At 38.6% G+C, this 19,477-nt stretch overlaps 1 protein-coding gene across 14 annotated transcripts in view; it reads right to left on the bottom strand.

Moving 5' to 3' along the window:
- BPTF (bromodomain PHD finger transcription factor) overlaps positions 1-19,477 on the bottom strand; it is a 147,856-nt gene that overhangs the window by 69,282 nt on the left and 59,097 nt on the right. For 9 of the 14 annotated variants that reach the window (XM_058703799.1, XM_058703797.1, XM_058703803.1 and 6 more), the window contains 4 exons: positions 9,830-10,018; positions 4,437-4,624; positions 1,992-2,347; positions 1,387-1,518 (listed from right to left, as the gene is read on the bottom strand). In XM_058703799.1, coding sequence (XP_058559782.1) covers positions 1,387-1,518; positions 1,992-2,347; positions 4,437-4,624; positions 9,830-10,018 — 865 coding nt within the window. The remainder of the gene's footprint in view (positions 1-1,386; positions 1,519-1,991; positions 2,348-4,436; positions 4,625-9,829; positions 10,019-19,477) is intronic. The other 5 variants (XM_058703804.1, XM_058703807.1, XM_058703810.1 and 2 more) reach the window with 2 other exon arrangements.

Here is a 19,477-nt window from a genome sequence, read left to right as displayed (position 1 = left end):
CTTGATTTTAAAAAAAAAGTCAAATTCCATCTTCCATTAGAATGTTTAAAATTGAGAAATGAATTTATAAAAGGTAGGATTTAGTCACTTTAAGTTACGTTTGAGTACTGGAGTTTATTTAGCAACATTTAGCTAAGCTCTAGTTCGCCAAGCACTGATCTCTGTCACCAGAGACATGGCTGCTTAGTCCACCACCATCAGCTTCCGGATGATCGCTGAACAGAAGAAAGTTGGGGCAGAACTGTTTTGGTCATGTCTCGAGGTAAATGCAAGAAGGAGCAACAGAGACTCAAGAGCATTACTGCACACTTGCCTTGGACTCTCCTTGTTCTATCGTGATAAAAGAGATCAGTAAGAAGTAGAATAAAGGTATTAACTAAGCAGAATTTCAATAAAAATGTGAAAAAAATAAATAAAATCTTAAAAAGAAGTAAAATAAAGGTATGCCACCCATTCAGCTCTCCTCTCCCAGTGAGCACCTCTGTAGCACCTGAACTCAACCCTCTTTTTTTTAATCCTAGGAAGAATTAAATCCATCCCTTTTGTGAAAGCCTCTATGAGTAGCAGCAGTTACATTCAAAATAAGAAGGAGAAAAGAAAGAAAATAAGTATCCATAAGATTTATGTGAGGAAAACACACACACACACACACACACACACACACACACACCCCTTAGAGCAATCCTTAGCAGATGAAAATTTAGCAGGTGTAAACGACTTTTCTTAAAATACTTTTCATTGAAAAACAATAAAACTTTGTAACATAAAATAAAACACAGATGTGGAAAGCAACACAAAATCTGTGTATATTAACAAAATAACAGTGTTATATCTTCGGAATGGGATCTGTAGAGGGGCATAAAATGATCCTTACTTTTCACTCTGAATAGTAATTGACATTTTTTTACCATAAGCTCATAGTAGTTCTGTAATAATAACTTTCTAAAGACTAATTAAAGTTAAATCCATTAGAGCTAAAAAGTAGAATCAAGTCACAAAATTTATCTGTTTTTTTTAAGTATCTGCTGAAGTCACACAGCTCTGGGTCTACTTAGGAGATGAATGATCTTTGGACATTCAACTCTAAATCACATGCCTAGCACAGTACCTGAAACATTCTAGAATACTGAATGTGAATACTCTATTCAATAAAAATGCTTTTTACTTTAAAAAGTATTTTAATCTCTTTCCATCTTCATCCAGTCCTTTATCACAAAAAATACATATTTACTCATGTTACATATCTCATGGAGGGGAAAACGAGGCCAAGAAGAGTTAAACGTAACATGTAAATGGCCTTTTCAATACATGAACTTTCATTATTAAGAGACTCATATTCCAAAAGGGAGCGCGGCCCACCACGTACAAGGCTCAGAACTCACTTACCTGGTGTGTCCTAAAGATTCTCGCCATATTGGCAGCATCACAACAGGCTTAACCGCACACTCCAAAATAGCTAAAGCCAATGCAAATTCTCTGGGTTTGCTACACATCTGAACTGCCTTGATCCAATTCGCCCTGTATGTCAGAAGAAGAAAATAAATTCTTTCACTTGTTGGTCTTCAATTAAAAGCACAAGAGTTGTGATTCATGACTCCACCTCATAGGGCAGATGTTTCTAGGCCAAGCAAGTATCAATACACTGCTACTGGAAGTTCCTAACTCACCGAGTCACAGATTTTGAACACTACAAGGAATCCCAGAGGTCAGTTAGTCTTTCAGCTCCTTAAATGTTCTACAGTGTTCTGGAACTTTGTCTTGCCTTCGCGTGACTCCAGGGATAAAGACTTTGCTTTCCAGAAATCTTCCAAATGCTAACGCTGGTTCAATAACTTGGAAGGACACTCACATCCCTCATGTCCTCAGTGTTTTGCTGCCTAAACTGACTGCATTCAATTTATTGGTAACAAGTTTAAAGCGAGCACCTGCAATAACCATTTCGCAAATATTTAGTATATTCACAGCAATAAATGAACCTTAGTGTCCTTTACCTGTGTGAAGCCCAATTTGGATGAAGAAAGGACGAAGGGATATTGTTTTCCAGTTGGGTGATAGTCAGCCTCAGTGTAGATATGGTAAGAACTTTGGACCCATGGACAGAACCATTCCACTTGAACTCTCCTGCTGGAGTCAGACAGAATTTATGTGCAAGATGCCTTCTCTTATCATGATCTTCTCTGTGCTGGTGCTTATTCAAAGCAAATGAATTGGTGGAGTACTGATTGTGGTAGACTCGATACTTCCCTTCTTGACCCAACTTAAAATAATTGTTGATATTTCCTTTCATGACCACTTCCTTTTTGGTGCTCAACCGTGAAATTTCTCCTTGAGAGTTAACTACCAGTACCTGACCAAGAAGATAAAGAGACTCATTATTCATATCAAATATGTAAACTTGATCAACTGTCTTTTAATAATTTGTAATTTATCATTCCAAATAAGGTATACCTTATGACAACTTTTGAAATGTTACGTTTATTTACTTTGAGAGAGACACAGAGTCTACAAACAGGGGAGGGGCAGACAGAGAGAGAGAGAGAGAGAGAGAGAGAGAGAGAGAGAGAAAGAGACAGAGAATCCCAAGCAGGCTCCACACTGTCAGCACACAGCCCAACCTGGGGCTTGAACTCACGAACTGTGAGATCATGACCTGAGCCCAAATCAAGAGTCAGACGCTTAACCAACTAAGCCACCCAGGTGCCCCGTGAACTTCTGAAATTTATAAGCAAAATTAAAAGCTAAAGCTAACTGTTTACAATTAAACAACCAAGATCTTCCCACAAAGAGAAACTCTATTATACGTCAGACATTATTACTTCCATGCATCTCAAATACACACACAACTGCATGTGTACATCATTCACCAATCGTTAGTTCCAGCCTAAAAAACACAGGTTAGGGAAGAAGGAAACCATGGCATGTACTGTTCCCCAAAAGATATATTCCTAAAAATATCTTTTCTTCTGCTCCTTTTATCATTCCAGCTTTAGCATAAGAGCCCACAGATACTTTAAAATCATGTTTTCAAACAGTTGATCCCAATCCTTTAGTGAACCATGAAATCGACAGTGGATCACATTCAACTTTATAAAAAACAAAGTATAATATACTCAAGTAGACTAGAAGAGAAAGCGCCAGAGTGCATCACACACAGTAAGGTAAAATCCTTTTTCAGGAAACTACTGAATAAGAGTCCTGGGTTGCTGCTTTATTTATTTTTTTTTTTTTTCAACGTTTTTTATTTATTTTTGGGACAGAGAGAGACAGAGCATGAACGGGGGAGGGGCAGAGAGAGAGGGAGACACAGAATCGGAAACAGGCTCCAGGCTCCGAGCCATCAGCCCAGAGCCTGACGCGGGGCTCGAACTCACGGAGCGCGAGATCGTGACCTGGCTGAAGTCGGACGCTTAACCGACTGCGCCACCCAGGCGCCCCCTGGGTTGCTGCTTTAAAGCAACTCCTATAGGGGCGCCCGGATGGCTCAGTTGTGTAAGCATCCAACTTCAGCTCAGGTCAAGCCATGATCTCAGGGCTCATGATCAGGAGTTCGAACCCCGTGTGTCGGGCTCTGTGCTGACAGCTTGGAGTCTGGAGCCTCTTTGGATTCTGTGTCTTCCCCTCTCTCTGCCCCTCCCCCACTTGTGCCCTGACTGACTCTCTCTCTCTCTTTCTCTCTCTCAAAAATGACCATTAAAGAAAAAAAAAATAAAGCAACTCCTACAATGTTTATAAAAGAATATTGTATATTCTTGCCTATCTACCTTGCAAATAATTCTTAAATGTGGGAGACACATTGTGGCATTATTCTGCCACCCTGGCTAGCTGGGGGGCAAATACTAAGTCCTAGCTGGGGTGCCTGGCGGGCTCAGTTGAGGTTTTGAGTTCGAGCCCCACACGGAGTATGGAGATTACATTAAAAAAAATTTTTTTTAATTACTAAATCCTAGCTTCGGCCTTTTTGTTCATAATCAGAGCTAGGATGCTGTGCTGTTCTATGCACTGTACTCTGCTACCATGGGGCAAGCAGAGACCCATCCACTAGCTGCAGGTTCAGCTAAATTTATTATAACCAGAACTGAGCATTAGGTCATCTATAACTCTTTACTAAAGCCCACAAACAGGGTACTCATTACCATATGTGTAAAAGAAGGCTCTATCCCTTTAGAATTATATACAATAAAAGTAGCCATGCAGAAAGAAAGTATACCACCCATTTATAGCATTTCCCTGCATGGACTGAAATGTGGGTACACAACTATACTTACTGTAACACGGGATGAAAATAACCACTTTCAATCTGGTTACCCACTACACTCTTGGAAAGAGAGCAAACAGAATTCAAAAGGTCTACAAACTTCCCATCCCTATTTTTAAGGCACGATAAATAAAATTATTTCACACTCCAGAGATTTTTGTGTTAAGCAGAAAAAACATACCTCTTTGCCCTCCTTAAATAATTTATTTGCTTCATGGGCTGCAGCAGCCACCTGTTGGCTCTTCAGCTGACTCAGCTTGCTGTCTGGATTCCGTAATCTGGTGATAATTCGAGTTGACCCAGATGTCCCTCTTCCAGCTCCAGGAGACTCACTTATTTCTCCATTAGACTTCTCTGATTTGAAATCACCTGTTAGCAAACGAAAAGCCAAAAGTAAATGCTAAGAGTAAGTAAGTTATAACAATTTCTGATTTATCCAAAACTCACACCTGATGCACATCTAAGATCCAGAAAGTAAACAAAAAGTCCTTGAGTAGCCAAAGCAAATGTATTCATTCTTAAGGGTTTTGCTTAGAAGAAAGTATGTCAGAACTTTACTGTCACTTATTATTTTACAGAAAATTCAAACATGCCAGGTTATCTGTATCAAAGCACATCTACTAGAAAACATGAAGGGCTGCTACAAATTTATAAACATCATAACTCAAAATGCACACTAATAAAATGTTGCCTCATATATTCAATGTGGATTTTGTATAAAAAGTAAATGGTATAATTAATTTTAGAAAGATGTCCACTGAAATTGTTTAACTACATAATACTTTAAAGCTTATAAACATAAATGCCAAGTGAATTTTCACCTAAGAAATCTAGATAGTTATCTGTGTATACAAGTAATTATACATGCGAAATCAACTAAATCAGGTTTTTTTAATGTTATAAAGACCTCTCACATTTTCATAATAACTTAATTTTTTTTTTTTAAGTGACAGATTGTTATGCCAAGGGACATTTTCTGCTTTTCCGTGAATCTCACTTTGGCTGAGAATTTCTCTACATTCTTAAAACTTTTGCATCAGTATCCAATTTCCACTGGCCAGATAGCTGAACAAGATTTCTCTTTTTAATTTAAAACTTTTTAAAATTTGGGTCGCCTGGGTGGCTCTGTTGGTTAAGCATCCGACTTCGGCTCAGGTCATGATCTCATGGTCCATGAGTTCGAGCCCCGCATCGGGCTCTGTGCTGACAGGCTCAGAGCCTGGAGCCCGCTTCCAATTCTGTGTCTCCCTCTCCCCTTGCCCGTCCCCTGCTCACTCCCTGGCTCTCTCCTTCTCAAAAACAAATAAACGTTAAAAAAAAAAAAATTATAAAGTTTTTTAAATTAAGAATTGTGTGGCACTGGAAAATGGAAGATTAAACAGAAAACTTACTATATTTTATAAAAATTGCATTTTGAGTAGAAAAAAAATTAGAATGGGGAAACTATTTTAGAAAATATAAAATTCAGGAAAGCATTTCTTAATATTATCTGACCAACACCCCTTCTTTCCTTTGGAGATACGCTTTTCCCCTACTTCAGTCATATTATTCAGCCAGGGCTACAAAATAATTATCCTGCTATATTGGGTAAACAATGTCACCCAGCTTGGCCAGAGAGAGCATATCACTGCCTGGCCACAGTGACTGTCCAGATCTGGCTATGTGGCCCCAGCCATTCAGCCCACTACTCTAATTTTCAAAATCTGGTGACAGATAAAGCCTCTTGCTTTTTTAAAATTCTATTTTATTTTATGTACGTATGTATGTAATCTCTACACCCAACGTGTATATATGTATGTATGTAATCTCTACACCCAACACGTATGTATGTATGTATGTATGTATGTATATAAACAATCTCTACACCCAACGTGGGGCTCAAACTCTCGACCCCAAGACCAAAAGTTGTATGCCCTTCTGACTAAGCCAGCCAGGCACCCTGGTCTTGTTTTTTGTGTTAGTGAGCAGAAAGAGTATAAATTAGGGGTTGTCTACTTTTACCTCACAACATGGAAAAAAGTTTCAACAATAAGAGACAATAAGTTATTGGGGAGGGAGGGTGGATAAGAGGAAGAGGAAGACCCATGGTAACCTCGTTTGGCTCCCACGGTTCAATAATGCACCTGAGGCTGTCTGTCACTCCCTCTAGACTTCCCAGAAGCATGAGCCAATTAAATTCTCTTTTTATTTTAAGCAAGTCTGGTGGATTTCTGTCACTTACAACCAATAAATTCTAAACAATCCAGTAGAATATTTTAAAATGTTTGAGCCCAAAATATGGCACTAACTAAATCAAGGTAGGGTAGAGGTATTATCAGGTGTTTTTCTGGCCCAGGTTGAAAAGCCAGAAACCTTCGATGTGTGACATCAAAGCAGTTGGTCAGACTATCAACAATTTTCTCTTGGGTCTCAGACCATGAGCCTAGCAATGCTGAAGTTCATACCAAGATGTTGAACTACAGTAGCTATTTCCTGGGACCATTAATACGGCCCTACAATAAACACTTTATAGAAAGCATCTGGTCTAGGCTAAATTTCCTAAAAGCAGCAAGGGCAAGCACAGTGCTTTTTAAGAGAAGCCCTTCAACTAAGAACCCGAGAGTCCATCCTTTGACACTTTGCTAAGGTGCCTTTTTTTTTTTTTTAAGTTTATTTATTTATTGAAGTAATCTCTACTCCCCATGTGGAGCTAAACTCAAGGAACCGAAGATCAAGAGTCGACCCGAGGGGCACCTGGGTGGCTCAGTCGGCTGAGCGTCCGACTTTCGACTTTGTCCGACTATGACTTCGGCTCAGGTCCCGTCATGATCTCATGGTTCGTGAGGGGAGTCCGAGCCCCACACTGGGCTGCCTGCTGTCAGCCTGCTTCCGCACAGAGCCCGCTTCGTTTCCCCAGCTTGAGCTCTCTCAAAAATAAATTAATATTAAAAAAAAGAGCTGACCCCCAAGATCAAGAGTCGTAAGCTCTTGCAACTAAGCCAGCCAGGCACCCCTGACACTTGCTAAATTGCATGCAAATAAGAGAAAGGAGGTATAAAATTCATCCTCAGGGGTAAGACTTGAAGTGGCAGAGAAAGGGAACAAGGCCTGTCTAACACCCCCTACCCAGAGGCCACATTCCTCCTATTATAAAGGAGTGAATCACTTCCATGCAGCCTGGAGGCGGAGTACAGAGCGGCTTTAAGCCAGCCTCTGGAGCTCGTTGTTTAAGGATGGCAGGAGGCAGAAGCCTAGGCAGACTTTATTTACCTGCAGGCTAGGGAATCTGGTCTGAAGAGCAGACCCACAGAGCAAGTACGGTGGCTACACCTTGAGAGACCCTGAGCAGAGTTTCTGGGTTTTAGGTGCTAGAACCCAGGCAATCTACCAGGGAGTGCTACTGCCAGAAAAAACTCCCAATCTGCCATGCTGAGAGAGATGATTATTTAAACCTACAGCAATCCCCAGCAACCCATTCTGGAAAACAGCCAGCAAGAACCGGGCTGCTAAAGCAGATTGGCCTCTGGAAGGGGGATCTTCCCAGGTACTTCTCACATTTCATCCACAGCCACCCTCCAAAACACCAAGGGCAGCCAGATTCACCGGAGAATACCTTCCACTATCAGGATAGCAAGTGTTATAGAAAGTTTAAATTCATAATCTGGCTCACAGACTGTGAGATTGAGAGAAGCTACATCCAGACCAAATCAAAAACAGTACACAATACCCAGAAGTTCTAGATAAAGTTACAATTACCAGATGTACTTTTGGGAAGTTTTTGAAAACCTCTTCAGTTGTGGTGAGATCTTCACATTGTGTTCAGCAGAAACAGTTTGAAATTTGAGTAAATATGTTTGTGCTGAGCTACCAAAGGGTAGAGCTGTGGGTACTTGTTTCCTATCTTTGCAGCATCCCTCTTTCTTTGGAAAACCACTCCTACCCCGCTCCAGTCATACACTTTTGCTGGAGCCATCAAGTAGAATACCTTGCCTGCCCTGGCCACAGGAGTGGGAACAATATGTCCAAGATAGGCCACTCAAATTTCTTCCTCAAGGACTTTTGATTTGGAGCAGGAGTAGGGGCCTTGCCTTTGGGTCACAGACCTTGGAAAGATAGGAATACAAACCGCTGGTGCCATCTTCCCTGCCACTTGGAAAAGGCCTGTCTGCATCAGGAGAGAATGAAGTTAACACACAAACACATGCCGATCAAAAGGTGGGAGAGAAAGAGAGGAAGACAGAAAAGCTTTGATACCTGGGGGTCCAGGTATCTGAACTTCCCCAATACATGAGCTAATTACATTCCCTTTTCACTGAAGCTACTTTGAGCTGGTTTGGCAGCTTGCAACTGAAAAGAAGTTCTAATTAAAACAGATCTCTATCTCACACCATACACAAAATTATACAGGATTAAAAACCAAGTTACAGAAGTACTATGTGAAATTACTGTAAAACATGTACATGCTGGGGGTAGGGTTTTCCTGAGTAAAACACAAAATCCAGAGAAACCTTAAAGAAAGGAATTTAACTATATAAAAATATCTGTATAACAAGATAACAGGAAGAGTTAAAAGCAAGCAGTGACTATGTAAGTATATACATAAAATCAAAGATAATAGCCATAATACATAAAGCATTCCTAAAACTCATTAAGAAAAACTGTCAAGACTCAACAGGAAAAAACGAACAAAAGATATGAATCAGCAATTCACTGAAAGTCCAACAAACACATAAAAAGAAACTCAACCGTATTAGTAAGCAACGATATGCAAATTTTTAAATGAAATATTTTTCACCATTAGCAAAAATGTAAAAGGTGGATGATGAATTCTTCTTCATATGTATGAAGAAATAACCTATTATGTAAATTATTGGTATAAATCCCTTTTAATGTACAATTAAGCAGCAGTCATCACTATTTTTAAAATGTACCTACCATTTGGCAGTAAGCAATTTCACTTACTGTTCCTATACTGCCAGAAATATTTACATAAATACACAAAGATATATGCTAACGATGTTTAAAAAAGCACCACTATTTGTAATAAGAAAAAAACTGTTAACAGACTCAATGTCCACTAATAGAGAAATAGTAAATAAATTACTGTTCATCCATACCGTGGAGTACCATGCAGCAGTTAAAAAAAAAAAAAATGAACGAATTCAATTTATATCATGAAAAGGTCCCCTACATGGAAAAAAAAAAAAAGCAAGGTGCAGAACCATACATGCAAAATGATTCCATTTTTGCGAAAAAATAAAATAAAATAAAAATAAACCTTCTTGTAAACGCACATACATTATGTAACCACGTGGAAAAAAATAAAAAATGTTACACACCAAACTGTTGACAGTGGTTACCTGTGGGGAGGGGGCAGTAAAAAGATTTTTTCCTGTGTGCTTTCGCATTTTTTTAAATAAAGACAATGAATGCAAGTGCTATTCGTGCTTAAAAAAAAACAAAAAAACCAAAAAAAACAAGAAGCAAAAAAGGCAAAGAAAATCTAGGTCTTCCCACCCCATCAAACTTTTATTCGAAAAATTAAAAATTAAAAAAATTAAAAAGCTCGCTTGAATGGATGAAGTGTATTCTTACCTATCTCTTCTTGAATAGAGACAGGTGTATGAGACTCTCTTTCTCCATTTTCAGGCTCATCAGCTGCCTTAGCAGATTCGCTCTGGGAAGAATTTAGTTCACTGCTGCTGTTACTGTTTTCCAGATTAGGCTGGATGGAGGCAGTGGTAGCACTAGTGTTACTGCTGTCACAGGTCTTGTTAGGGTCTTCTAGAAAAATAGAATATCTGATTTTTAGATTAGAAATCACACGAAAAGCCACTGCTTTGCCAGAAAAGACATTTCACTGTTTCAGGTTTGCGTTACAAAGCTAGATTTCAAAAAGAAAAGCTGCTCATGTAGGAAGGATGTAACGCCTGAGATTTACAAGCAACACCCTAGGAGTTGTTTTTTAAGCCTTTCAGTCTATTAGCTCAGACTCTTACCATCTTAGTCTCTAGCACAAGGCAGACAGCCTTTCAGTCACCCCAGAGCTGAAGAAGAAGAATAAAGTGATAGAATTATCCCACAAAATGTAGAAATGGGTTTGAGATAATCCCTCAAAATCTGAAATTTATATTCTTTCCAAAAAGTAGTCAAACAGTATTAGGAACAGTATTAAACAGGATTATTTATCTCTAAGATTTTCTGCTTGAATTCTGTGCTCCCAAATTAACTAGAAGGTAATGCTTAAGTCATTGTAAATTTTAAGAGCAATTTAATAGTTAGCAGTAAGAGTACTGCTCCTAAAGAATCATCAAAATGAACACTACCATGAACGGAGAGCCTAGGTCTTTCCATGGTAGTTCAGAAATCAAGAGCCTCCCTCCCTCTGTATTTCATTTTGCCACTAAGATACTTTTAAAATCAATCCCCTAAATTAAAAAGTGGTTGGCCGTATATCACAAAGGCTATCTCTAATGAATAATGAGTTCCTAGTTTTTTTTGAGAGAAGAATCCTAACAACCTGATAGGAAAACGAGAAAATCTATAAGCAGTCACAAAAGAAGTAAAAATGGCCTTGAAACATATGGAAAAATGCTCACTTAATTCAAACTAACAGAAATGCAAAGGAAAACTATACGGAGCTTCCCAGCTATCAGACTGGCAAAATTCCAAGTCTCACAATACATTCAGGTGAAGAGGCAGTTTGCTAACAGGCACTCCCACACACAACACTGTGAGAGTGAAAAATGGGGCAAAGCGCATAAAAAGGAACTGAGAATATCTACATGTGCACTCGCTCGTAACCTACCAATCCCATGTCTAGAAAGCCATCCCAAAATACGCTGGCAAAAAAATACTAAATTACTTATTTACAGAGCTACTCATTCCAGCATTATTTATAATGGCGAAAGACCAGAGACACAATGTCCATCAATGGGGCACTGGTTGAAAAAAAGGTGACACACACATGAGATATCATGCACCATAACAGGACTAGGAAAATCACTATATCCACATATGAATGATTAAATATAAAAAAGCAAAGTGTGAAATAGTACTTATAGTATGCCAACTTCTGTGTAAGAAGGGGAGAAAAATACAAGTTTAAGGACAGATTTTTGCCTTTACTTTTAAAAATTTTTTAAATACTGGAAAAATAACCAAAAATCAATAAAAATGACTACCTAAGAGGGAAGGAAAGGAAATGATTACCTAGAGAGGGAATATACACAGTTACACAGTTTGATTTTGGAATCATGTAACTGTTTTACATTTTTTTTAAATTAAAGTTAGAAATGCAATCCCTAAAAATTGAAAACTGAAATGAACCTAATTGTATATCAAGTTGTTGACATAACCATAAAATAAAAATTATTTTAAGTGACTTTGAAACACAGTACTTTGACTATACATCCTTAATGGAAATACAGCATAAGGATGAATAGAGAGCTACAAAAAAACTCTGAAATGCTATTCAGTGGTCTTACTGTCAACAGTAATATTGTTATTACAAAATTGCTATGATATTCAAAATAATTTCCTTTTTTTTTTTTTTTAATTTATTTGAGAGTGCACACATGTGCATAAGCTGGGGAGGGGCAGAGAGAGAGGGAAAGAGAATCCCTCTGTCAGCACAGAGCCCAACATGGGGATCGAACCCATGAACCATGAGATCATGACCTGAGCCAAAACCAAGAGTCAAACACTTAAACCGACTGAGCCACCCAGGTGCCCACAAAATCATTTCTTATTAACGTATACCACGGTATTAATATTAATAACATTATTATTAATGGACATCTGTATGAGAATAAAGCAAAAATGTAAGTTACTACTCTGTTAAGAGCTAATAAGGCTTTCAGTGTAAGAGAAGTGATGCAAGTTTAAAAACAAAAACAAAAAAAAAGAAAAAAACACCAAAACTAGGTATGAAATCCTCAATCTGAATTGAAATGTCAATATGAATTGATGGTCTTTGTCTTTTCAAAAATACTTATTTGCTAACACCACCCACCAAAAAGGCCTAGAGGCAGTGACAGCCCAAAGCAGTAATACTCTGGGTCCAGACTGTGGTCTCTAAATATCATTCCCCACTAAAAGGAACCACCAGGGCTTCTTGGAGGAATGACTAATTCCAGGTCTGGAGAAAGAAATACATAAGGGAAGCCCCACACGTCTTATTCTGCCAAAAAGTGGAAACGCTATCTAAGGTTACCAGGGTTATGGAAAAAGGACTCAAAAGCCAACACGAAGGGGACTGTGGTCAATTTAAGCAAAATAAATAACTACAACTGAATGAAAGAAACTGAATATATGAAGGTCCAGGATCTCAAACAGATTCTTAAAATGAGAAAGCCATGCCCTTGTGTAAAAGTCCATAACTCATGACTCACCACTGAAGGTAACTGTTATACCAACTCCTGACTCTGAAAATTAAAATTAAAGAGAAATAATTTAAGCATTTATTCCTGCTCTGACTACAGTTCAAGGTATTCACACAGCCTTGGTTAATGAGGGAAAATTCTCCACAGAATTTCAGTTAAAAAAAAAAAAAAAAGAAAGAAAAAAAAATCAATGTATTATAATCTCCAAATAGATAACTATTTCTGAAATGACCATGAATGAATGAGAGGTTAACAGGAAATTTTATAATGTCACTACCTGAACTCACTGATCAATTTCACCATTTATAAAGGCAAAACAAACAGACATCATATCATGAGCCTTTTGATGCTATATGATTTGAAGTACCCAGAGCACATAGCTTATGGAATATTCTTGCCAAAAACAGTTAAAAATGAATGTAATCAAGCTTTTAGAATAAATTAAAGAACACTAAGAAGAAGGAAACAGACAAGTTCCAAATGCAGGATACCCATAGCAGGATTACACTAGTATTCTTCAACAAGTCAACAGCGTACAGAAAAAATTGGGGTAAACAGAGTCCTCTAGACTAAGAGACTCAAGAGATGTAAAACCATATGTAAAGGGGCACCTGGGAGGCTCAGTCAGTTGAGCATCTGACTCTTAATTTTGGGTCAGGTCATGATCTCACGGTTGTGAAACCAAGTCCTGTGTCCGACTCTGTATTCAGCGTGGAGCCTGCTTAGGATTCTCTCTCCCACTCCGCCCTTCCCCCGCTTGTGCACAGTCTCTCTCTCTCTCTCTTTCTCTCTCTCTCTCTCTTTCCCTCCATCCCTCCCTCCTCCCCTGCCTCAAAATAAACAAATATTTTTTTTGAAAAGGTTCTAGGGGTGCCTGGGTGGCTCAGTCATTTAAGCATTTGACTCTTGATTTCGGCTCAGGTCATAATCTCACAGTTTGCGGGTTTGAGCCCCACGTCAGGCTCTGCGCTGATAGCGTGGAGCCTGCTTGGGATTCTCTGTCTACCTCTCTCTCTGCCCCTTCCTCCCTCTCTCTCTCAAAAATAAATAAATAAACATTTTGAAAAAAGAATATATTTTTAAAAGGGTTTTAAATAATATGTAACACAATACACCTGCTACCAAGATTAAAACAACTAAAAGAGAAATATACAGTTTTTTAGCAAATCACGTAAATCAATTCAACGAAGCAAAAGCATGTGAATTATACATCGCTTTGAGCTCCGGTATCAATAGTCTTGATTCTACTGTGTAGCCCTTATAAAAACAAAACATGTTAGTGAACACAGGTTTCAGAGTGACAATTTACTTCAGGCAGGGGAGAGGGAGGCAGGGGATATGACTGGGGAGATGATTATAGATGCAGGTTAGTTTCAAAGCAGGACTTAGCTCTTTGTTTTAAGTGACAGGTTCCTAAGTATTTATTTTCATTATCATTAAGCAATTTAAAACCTTAATGAATAAATTAAGGGGGACTATACAATGGTCAATGATGAGTACAATTAACTAAGGATTATGATTTATCTAACAGTGTACACCTAGGGTCAAAAAAGAAAACAATTTTGGGGCACCTGGGTGGCTCGGTCGGTTAAGCATGCGACTTCGGCTCAGGTCACGATCTCACGGTCCGTGAGTTCGAGCCCCGCGTCGGGCTCTGTGCTGACCGCTCAGGGCCTGGAGCCCGTTTCAGATTCTGTGTCTCCCTCTCTCTCTGCCCCTCCCCTGTTCATGCTCTGTCTCTCTCTGTCTCAAAAATAAATAAACGTTTAAAAAATTAAAAAAAAAAAAAGAAAACAATTTTTTATTTCAGCAAAAAAAGGGCGGAGTAAAAAAAATCATGGGTAAAGCAAATATGACAAAATCTTGACAATTTTCTATCTAAGTGTTAGATATGTGGTAGTGGGGATGCAGCCGTTATACTCTTCTCTTAACTTCTGTGTATGGTTGAAAATTTTTATAGTAAACAAATTTTAGGTGAAGGATGGAAATAATTTAATATCTGACAGCTGCAAGCCACTAACACAATCAACTAACTCTTGTTGGGAAAATGCATATATCTGAAACAAAAGAAGTCTCACATGAATAATATCAAATTCTTCACTAACCATTCTTTTCACAGCTGTAAAGTCTAGATTTGTAAAGCGCAGCAGTCCTAATTTATAAAGGTCTAATTAACATCTTCTCAAATAATGAAACAATATATAAAGATAACCATCCCAAGAAAGAAAAAAATAAAGAAAGAAGGAAAGAAATCCCCTCATTTATGAGCTCAGAGTTCAGAGTGTACTTTCTCACAGAAAAATAAGAAAAAGTGATTAGATTCTACACCAGCCCACAAAAACTTTTTTAACATAATATACTCCAAGTATGGTTTTAACTAAGAAAATACTTCTGGGGGGCACCTGGGTGACTCGGTTGAGCACCCGACTTTTGATTTTGGCTCAAGACATAATCTCACAGTTGTGGGATCGAGCCCCACATCAGGCTCAGGCAACCCTGCTTGGGATATCCACCCCCCCCCCACCCCGCCCTCCCCTGTTTGCGTGCACGCTTATGCTCAAGCACTCTCTCTCAAAATAAGTAAGTAAACATTAAAAAGAAAAGAAAAGAATTCTGGAATAGGAACTTAAGAGATTCTGACTATACACATCTTAAAATTCTTTAGAGAAAGTGTTTTCTGCTAGTAGGGAGATAATGGTACTTCATAAAGAACAGGGAATCAATCCCTTGCCAGGTATTCTGATATTTAAAAAAAGCCAATAACCCACTGAAAGCAAATGGGAGTTCAGATTCTATCCATTTAAACTTTGGAGGTGACAATAAGCTGAGGACTACCACAAACTCATAAAACATATAGCTTTTTTGTTAGTTTGTCCCCAGTTAATCTGTCTTGAGTGGAAAACAGTGTTTTCCTCCATTTCAGTGTAGAATACTGACTTTGGGTTTTGTTTCGTTTTTTTTTTTTAATTTTTTTTTTTAATGTTTTTTATTTATTTTTGGGACAGAGAGAGACAGAGCATGAACGGGCGGGAGAGGGGCAGAGAGAGAGGGAGACACAGAATCCGAAACAGGCTCCAGGCTCCGAGCCATCAGCCCAGAGCCTGACGCAGGGCTCGAACTCACGGACCGCGAGATCGTGACCTGGCCGAAGTCGGACGCTCAACCGACTGCGCCACCCAGGCGCCCCTGTTTCGTTTTTTTTAAATAATTGTTCTAGGGGCACTTGGCTGGCTCAGTCAGAAGCGGGTACAACTCTTGATCTTGGGGTCATGAGTTCAAGCCCCACACTGGGTGTAGAAATTACTAAAAAAATTAATAAATAAACCTTAATTGTTCTAGAACTCTTCACTTCTTTATTTCATTTGGCTACAGAATTAAAGGAAATATGAACCGTTTGCTTCAAAACACCACCAAGAAGGTACTGTCTACCAACATACATTTTTTAATATTTATTTATTTTTGAGAGAGAGAGAGAGAGAGAGAGAGAGAATGCGCGCACAAGCAAGGAGGGGAAGAGAGAGGGGGAGACAAGAGGATCCGAAGCAGGCAGAGCCTAACGTGGGGCTTGAACTCACAAACCATGAAATCATGACCTGAGCCAAAGTCAGACGCTTAACCTACTGAACTACCGAGGCACCCCCACCCCCGCAACATATACATTTCCAAATGTTCCAAAGGCCAAATGTTCTAGCCCTATGGCAAATATTGTAAGTTTTGGTACTTACGATACCATTTTCATTAGACATGATGTAAATGAGTAAAAATAAGGTAATTTTGTAGTCATCCCTCAAACCAAAAATACCCCTTGATCTTCAACGTCTGAACATTAACACCAAAGCCTAAAAAATTTCTAAGCAAAATACTACAAAGAGAAAAAAGTAAATTTTCCTTCTGAAGGTACTAAAGGAATTTTTTTAAGGAAGAAAATGAGGTAAAATAACCAGAATGCGTATGACTAGAAACTAAAACCAAACATATTAAAAAGAATAAGAAACAAAAGAGTATTTAGCTGCAGAGGTTCCCAAAGCCTTTACCGATCAACTCAGTGAGCTAAAATGTGGCTACTACATGAGATCAACGTCTAGTACCAATAGCTTCTTACCCACTGAATTTCCCTTGTAATAAAATGCAAAACTAAAACAAAGTGCCTATCTTTTAAAATGTCATTACCTCAGAAAGTTAAGAAATAGATTAAATCAATGTTCTTTTAGTTGAACTTTATAGATGTTAGAGTTTCAATATGTCCATGGAAACGTTTTCAAACAATTATAGTTATGGAAATAAAACCAGTTTTATCTACTACTCATATGTTCCTAATCCCAGTGATTAAATCTAGAGGCATGAACTTGAGACAGATACTGTGTGCATTATGTCTGAATACAAACACTCAAAGTGGATTTGAGTGTAAAATGTTAGAAAGTTATGTGTCCTTCTCTCTCCACTTATGAATTTAAAACTCAACATTCTGGTACAAAAAGTTTCTCATCTAAAATCCAGGAAAAAAGTGTAATTCCTAAATTGAGCCTTTGTTAACTATAACGAAGTTATACTAAATAACATACTTGCTACATGGGGTTGTTTTTGGCAACGTAAGTATTTTCATGAACTAAAGTGAAACGTCTGGAACAGAGATGCAAGAAAAAAATCTAAGGAATAGGTATATTAAGAGATTAATTTCTTTAAGTGATGGCTACCAACCTTGCCCAAAATATGGCTGCCAACTTTTCAGCTTAAGCTTCAATCTTAGCCACATAAAATCTTTCTGATCACTGATCGTACCCAATATGACATCATGAAACCTGCCTACTTTTCTCATGTTCCCACTCCCACAGATTTTTAGACCATAAATTTGTAATGTTTCCTTTGCGTAAATTCATTAATCATATTACATAAAAACGACAGTACTCTCTGACAAGACTTTATGTCAAAATACAGCTTGAAATACTATACATTTACTCTTTTCTTTTTTTTAAGGCTTTAAAAAAATTTTTAAGCTGTATCCAACGCAGGGCTCAAACCCATAATCCCAAGAGTCAGATGCTCTACCAACTGAGCCAGCCAGGCACTCCAATACACATTTACTTCTAAAGAAATTCTAAAGTACATGTCTTTCTCAAGAGATTCTGGATATATTTCTAAGGAAATTTAAATTCTCACATTATTTAAAAAACGCCTTTCTATTCCAGAAAAGATATACAATATAAACACTAACCAAAAGCAGGCTATGGTAGCTTAGAAATGTTATTAAAGATAAAGGATTATTTTACGAGAAAGTTAACTGAACAAGAAATATAAAGATTATGTGCACCTAATTACACAGCCTCAAACTATGTAATGCAAAAACTGACAAAAAGAAACTCCACAGTAAACTGTTAGAAGTAATTTTAAAATATCTCACAGAGAAGGAAAACAAATACTAGGAAGGATATAGATTTGAACGACACAATTAAAAACCTTGACCCAGGGGCACCTGGGTAGCTCAGTCGTTTGAGCATCTGATTCTTGATTTTGGCTTGGGTCATGATCCCAGAGCAGTGGGATATAACCCAGCATTGGGCTCTAGGCTGGGCATGGAGCCTGCTTAAGATATTCTCTCTCTCTCTCTCTCTCTCTCTCTCTCTCTCTCTCTCTCTCTCTCTCTCTCTCTCTCCCTCCCTCTCTCCCTCCCCCCTCCCTCTCTCCCTCCCTCTCTCCTTCCCTCTCTCCTTCTCTCCCTCCCTCCCTCCCTCTCTCCTTCTCTCTCCCTCCCTCCCTCTCTCTCTCCCTCTCTCCTTCTCTCTCTCTCCCTCCTTCTGTCTCCCTCTCTCTCTCTCCCTCCCTGTCTCCCTCTCCCTCTCTCCCTCTGCCCCCCCACCCCTCCGCCCCTCTCCCCCTCCCCCACTCATGCTCTCTTTCTCTAAAAAATAAAAAAAATAAAACAATAAACTTTGACCTGATTGTCCAATACTGCACCCAACTAAAACACATATATTCTCTTCAAGCGTGCGTGAGACACTTGTCAACATTAACCAAATACTGAACCATTAAAAAAAGCCTCAACAATTTCTCTGATTACAGTGGGTGAGCTAAAAATCAGTAACAAAACGATAACCAGAAGGGGCGGGGGGGAGAAAACCATATCATAATGGAAATTAGAAAATAGTTTAAACTCAATGACAAAGACAATATGATATTTGTGGGATGCAGCTACAACAGCACAAAAAGGAAACTTACAGCCTTGACAGCGGAATAGAAAAACATAATAAAAATAGAAATAGAAAAAATAAATAAAAACTAAAAATCATAAAACACCCATCTTGAAGAGCCAAGAGAGAAATAATATTTTCATCTAAATGCAGAAGGATGGGGGGCGCCTGGGTGGTTCAGTTGGTTAAGCATCCAACTCTTGATTCTGGCTCAGGACATGATGTCAGAGTTTGTAAGTTCAAGCCCCACGTTGGGCTATACACTGCTTGGGATTCTTGCTCTCTTTGCCCCTCCCCTGCTCCCTCTCTCTCTCTCTCTCTCAAAATAAATAAATAGATAGATAGATAGATAGATAAATAAATAAATTTTTTTTGAATGTAGAAGGATAATTAGTATCAACTAGGATACTCTTTTGAGGAGGTTTTGTTTTGTTTTGTTTTAATGCAACCAACAGGGGCGCCTGGGTGGCTTGGTCGGTTAAGCGTCCGACTTCAGCTTAGGTCATGATCTCACGGTCCGTGGGTTCGAGCCCCGCATCTGGCTCTGTGCTGACAGCTCAGAGCCTGGAGCCTGTTTCAGATTCTGTGTCTCCCTCTCTCTGTGACCTCCCCCGTTCATGCTCTGTCTCTGTCTCAAAAATAAGTAAACGTTAAAAAAAAAATTAAAAAAAAAA

The sequence above is a fragment of the Neofelis nebulosa genome, chromosome 16 (genome assembly GCF_028018385.1).
Source record: "Neofelis nebulosa isolate mNeoNeb1 chromosome 16, mNeoNeb1.pri, whole genome shotgun sequence".
Lineage (NCBI taxonomy): Eukaryota > Metazoa > Chordata > Mammalia > Carnivora > Felidae > Neofelis > Neofelis nebulosa.
The sequence above is the reverse complement of the archived record's forward strand: the minus strand, read 5'-3'. Positions and strand labels throughout refer to the sequence as shown.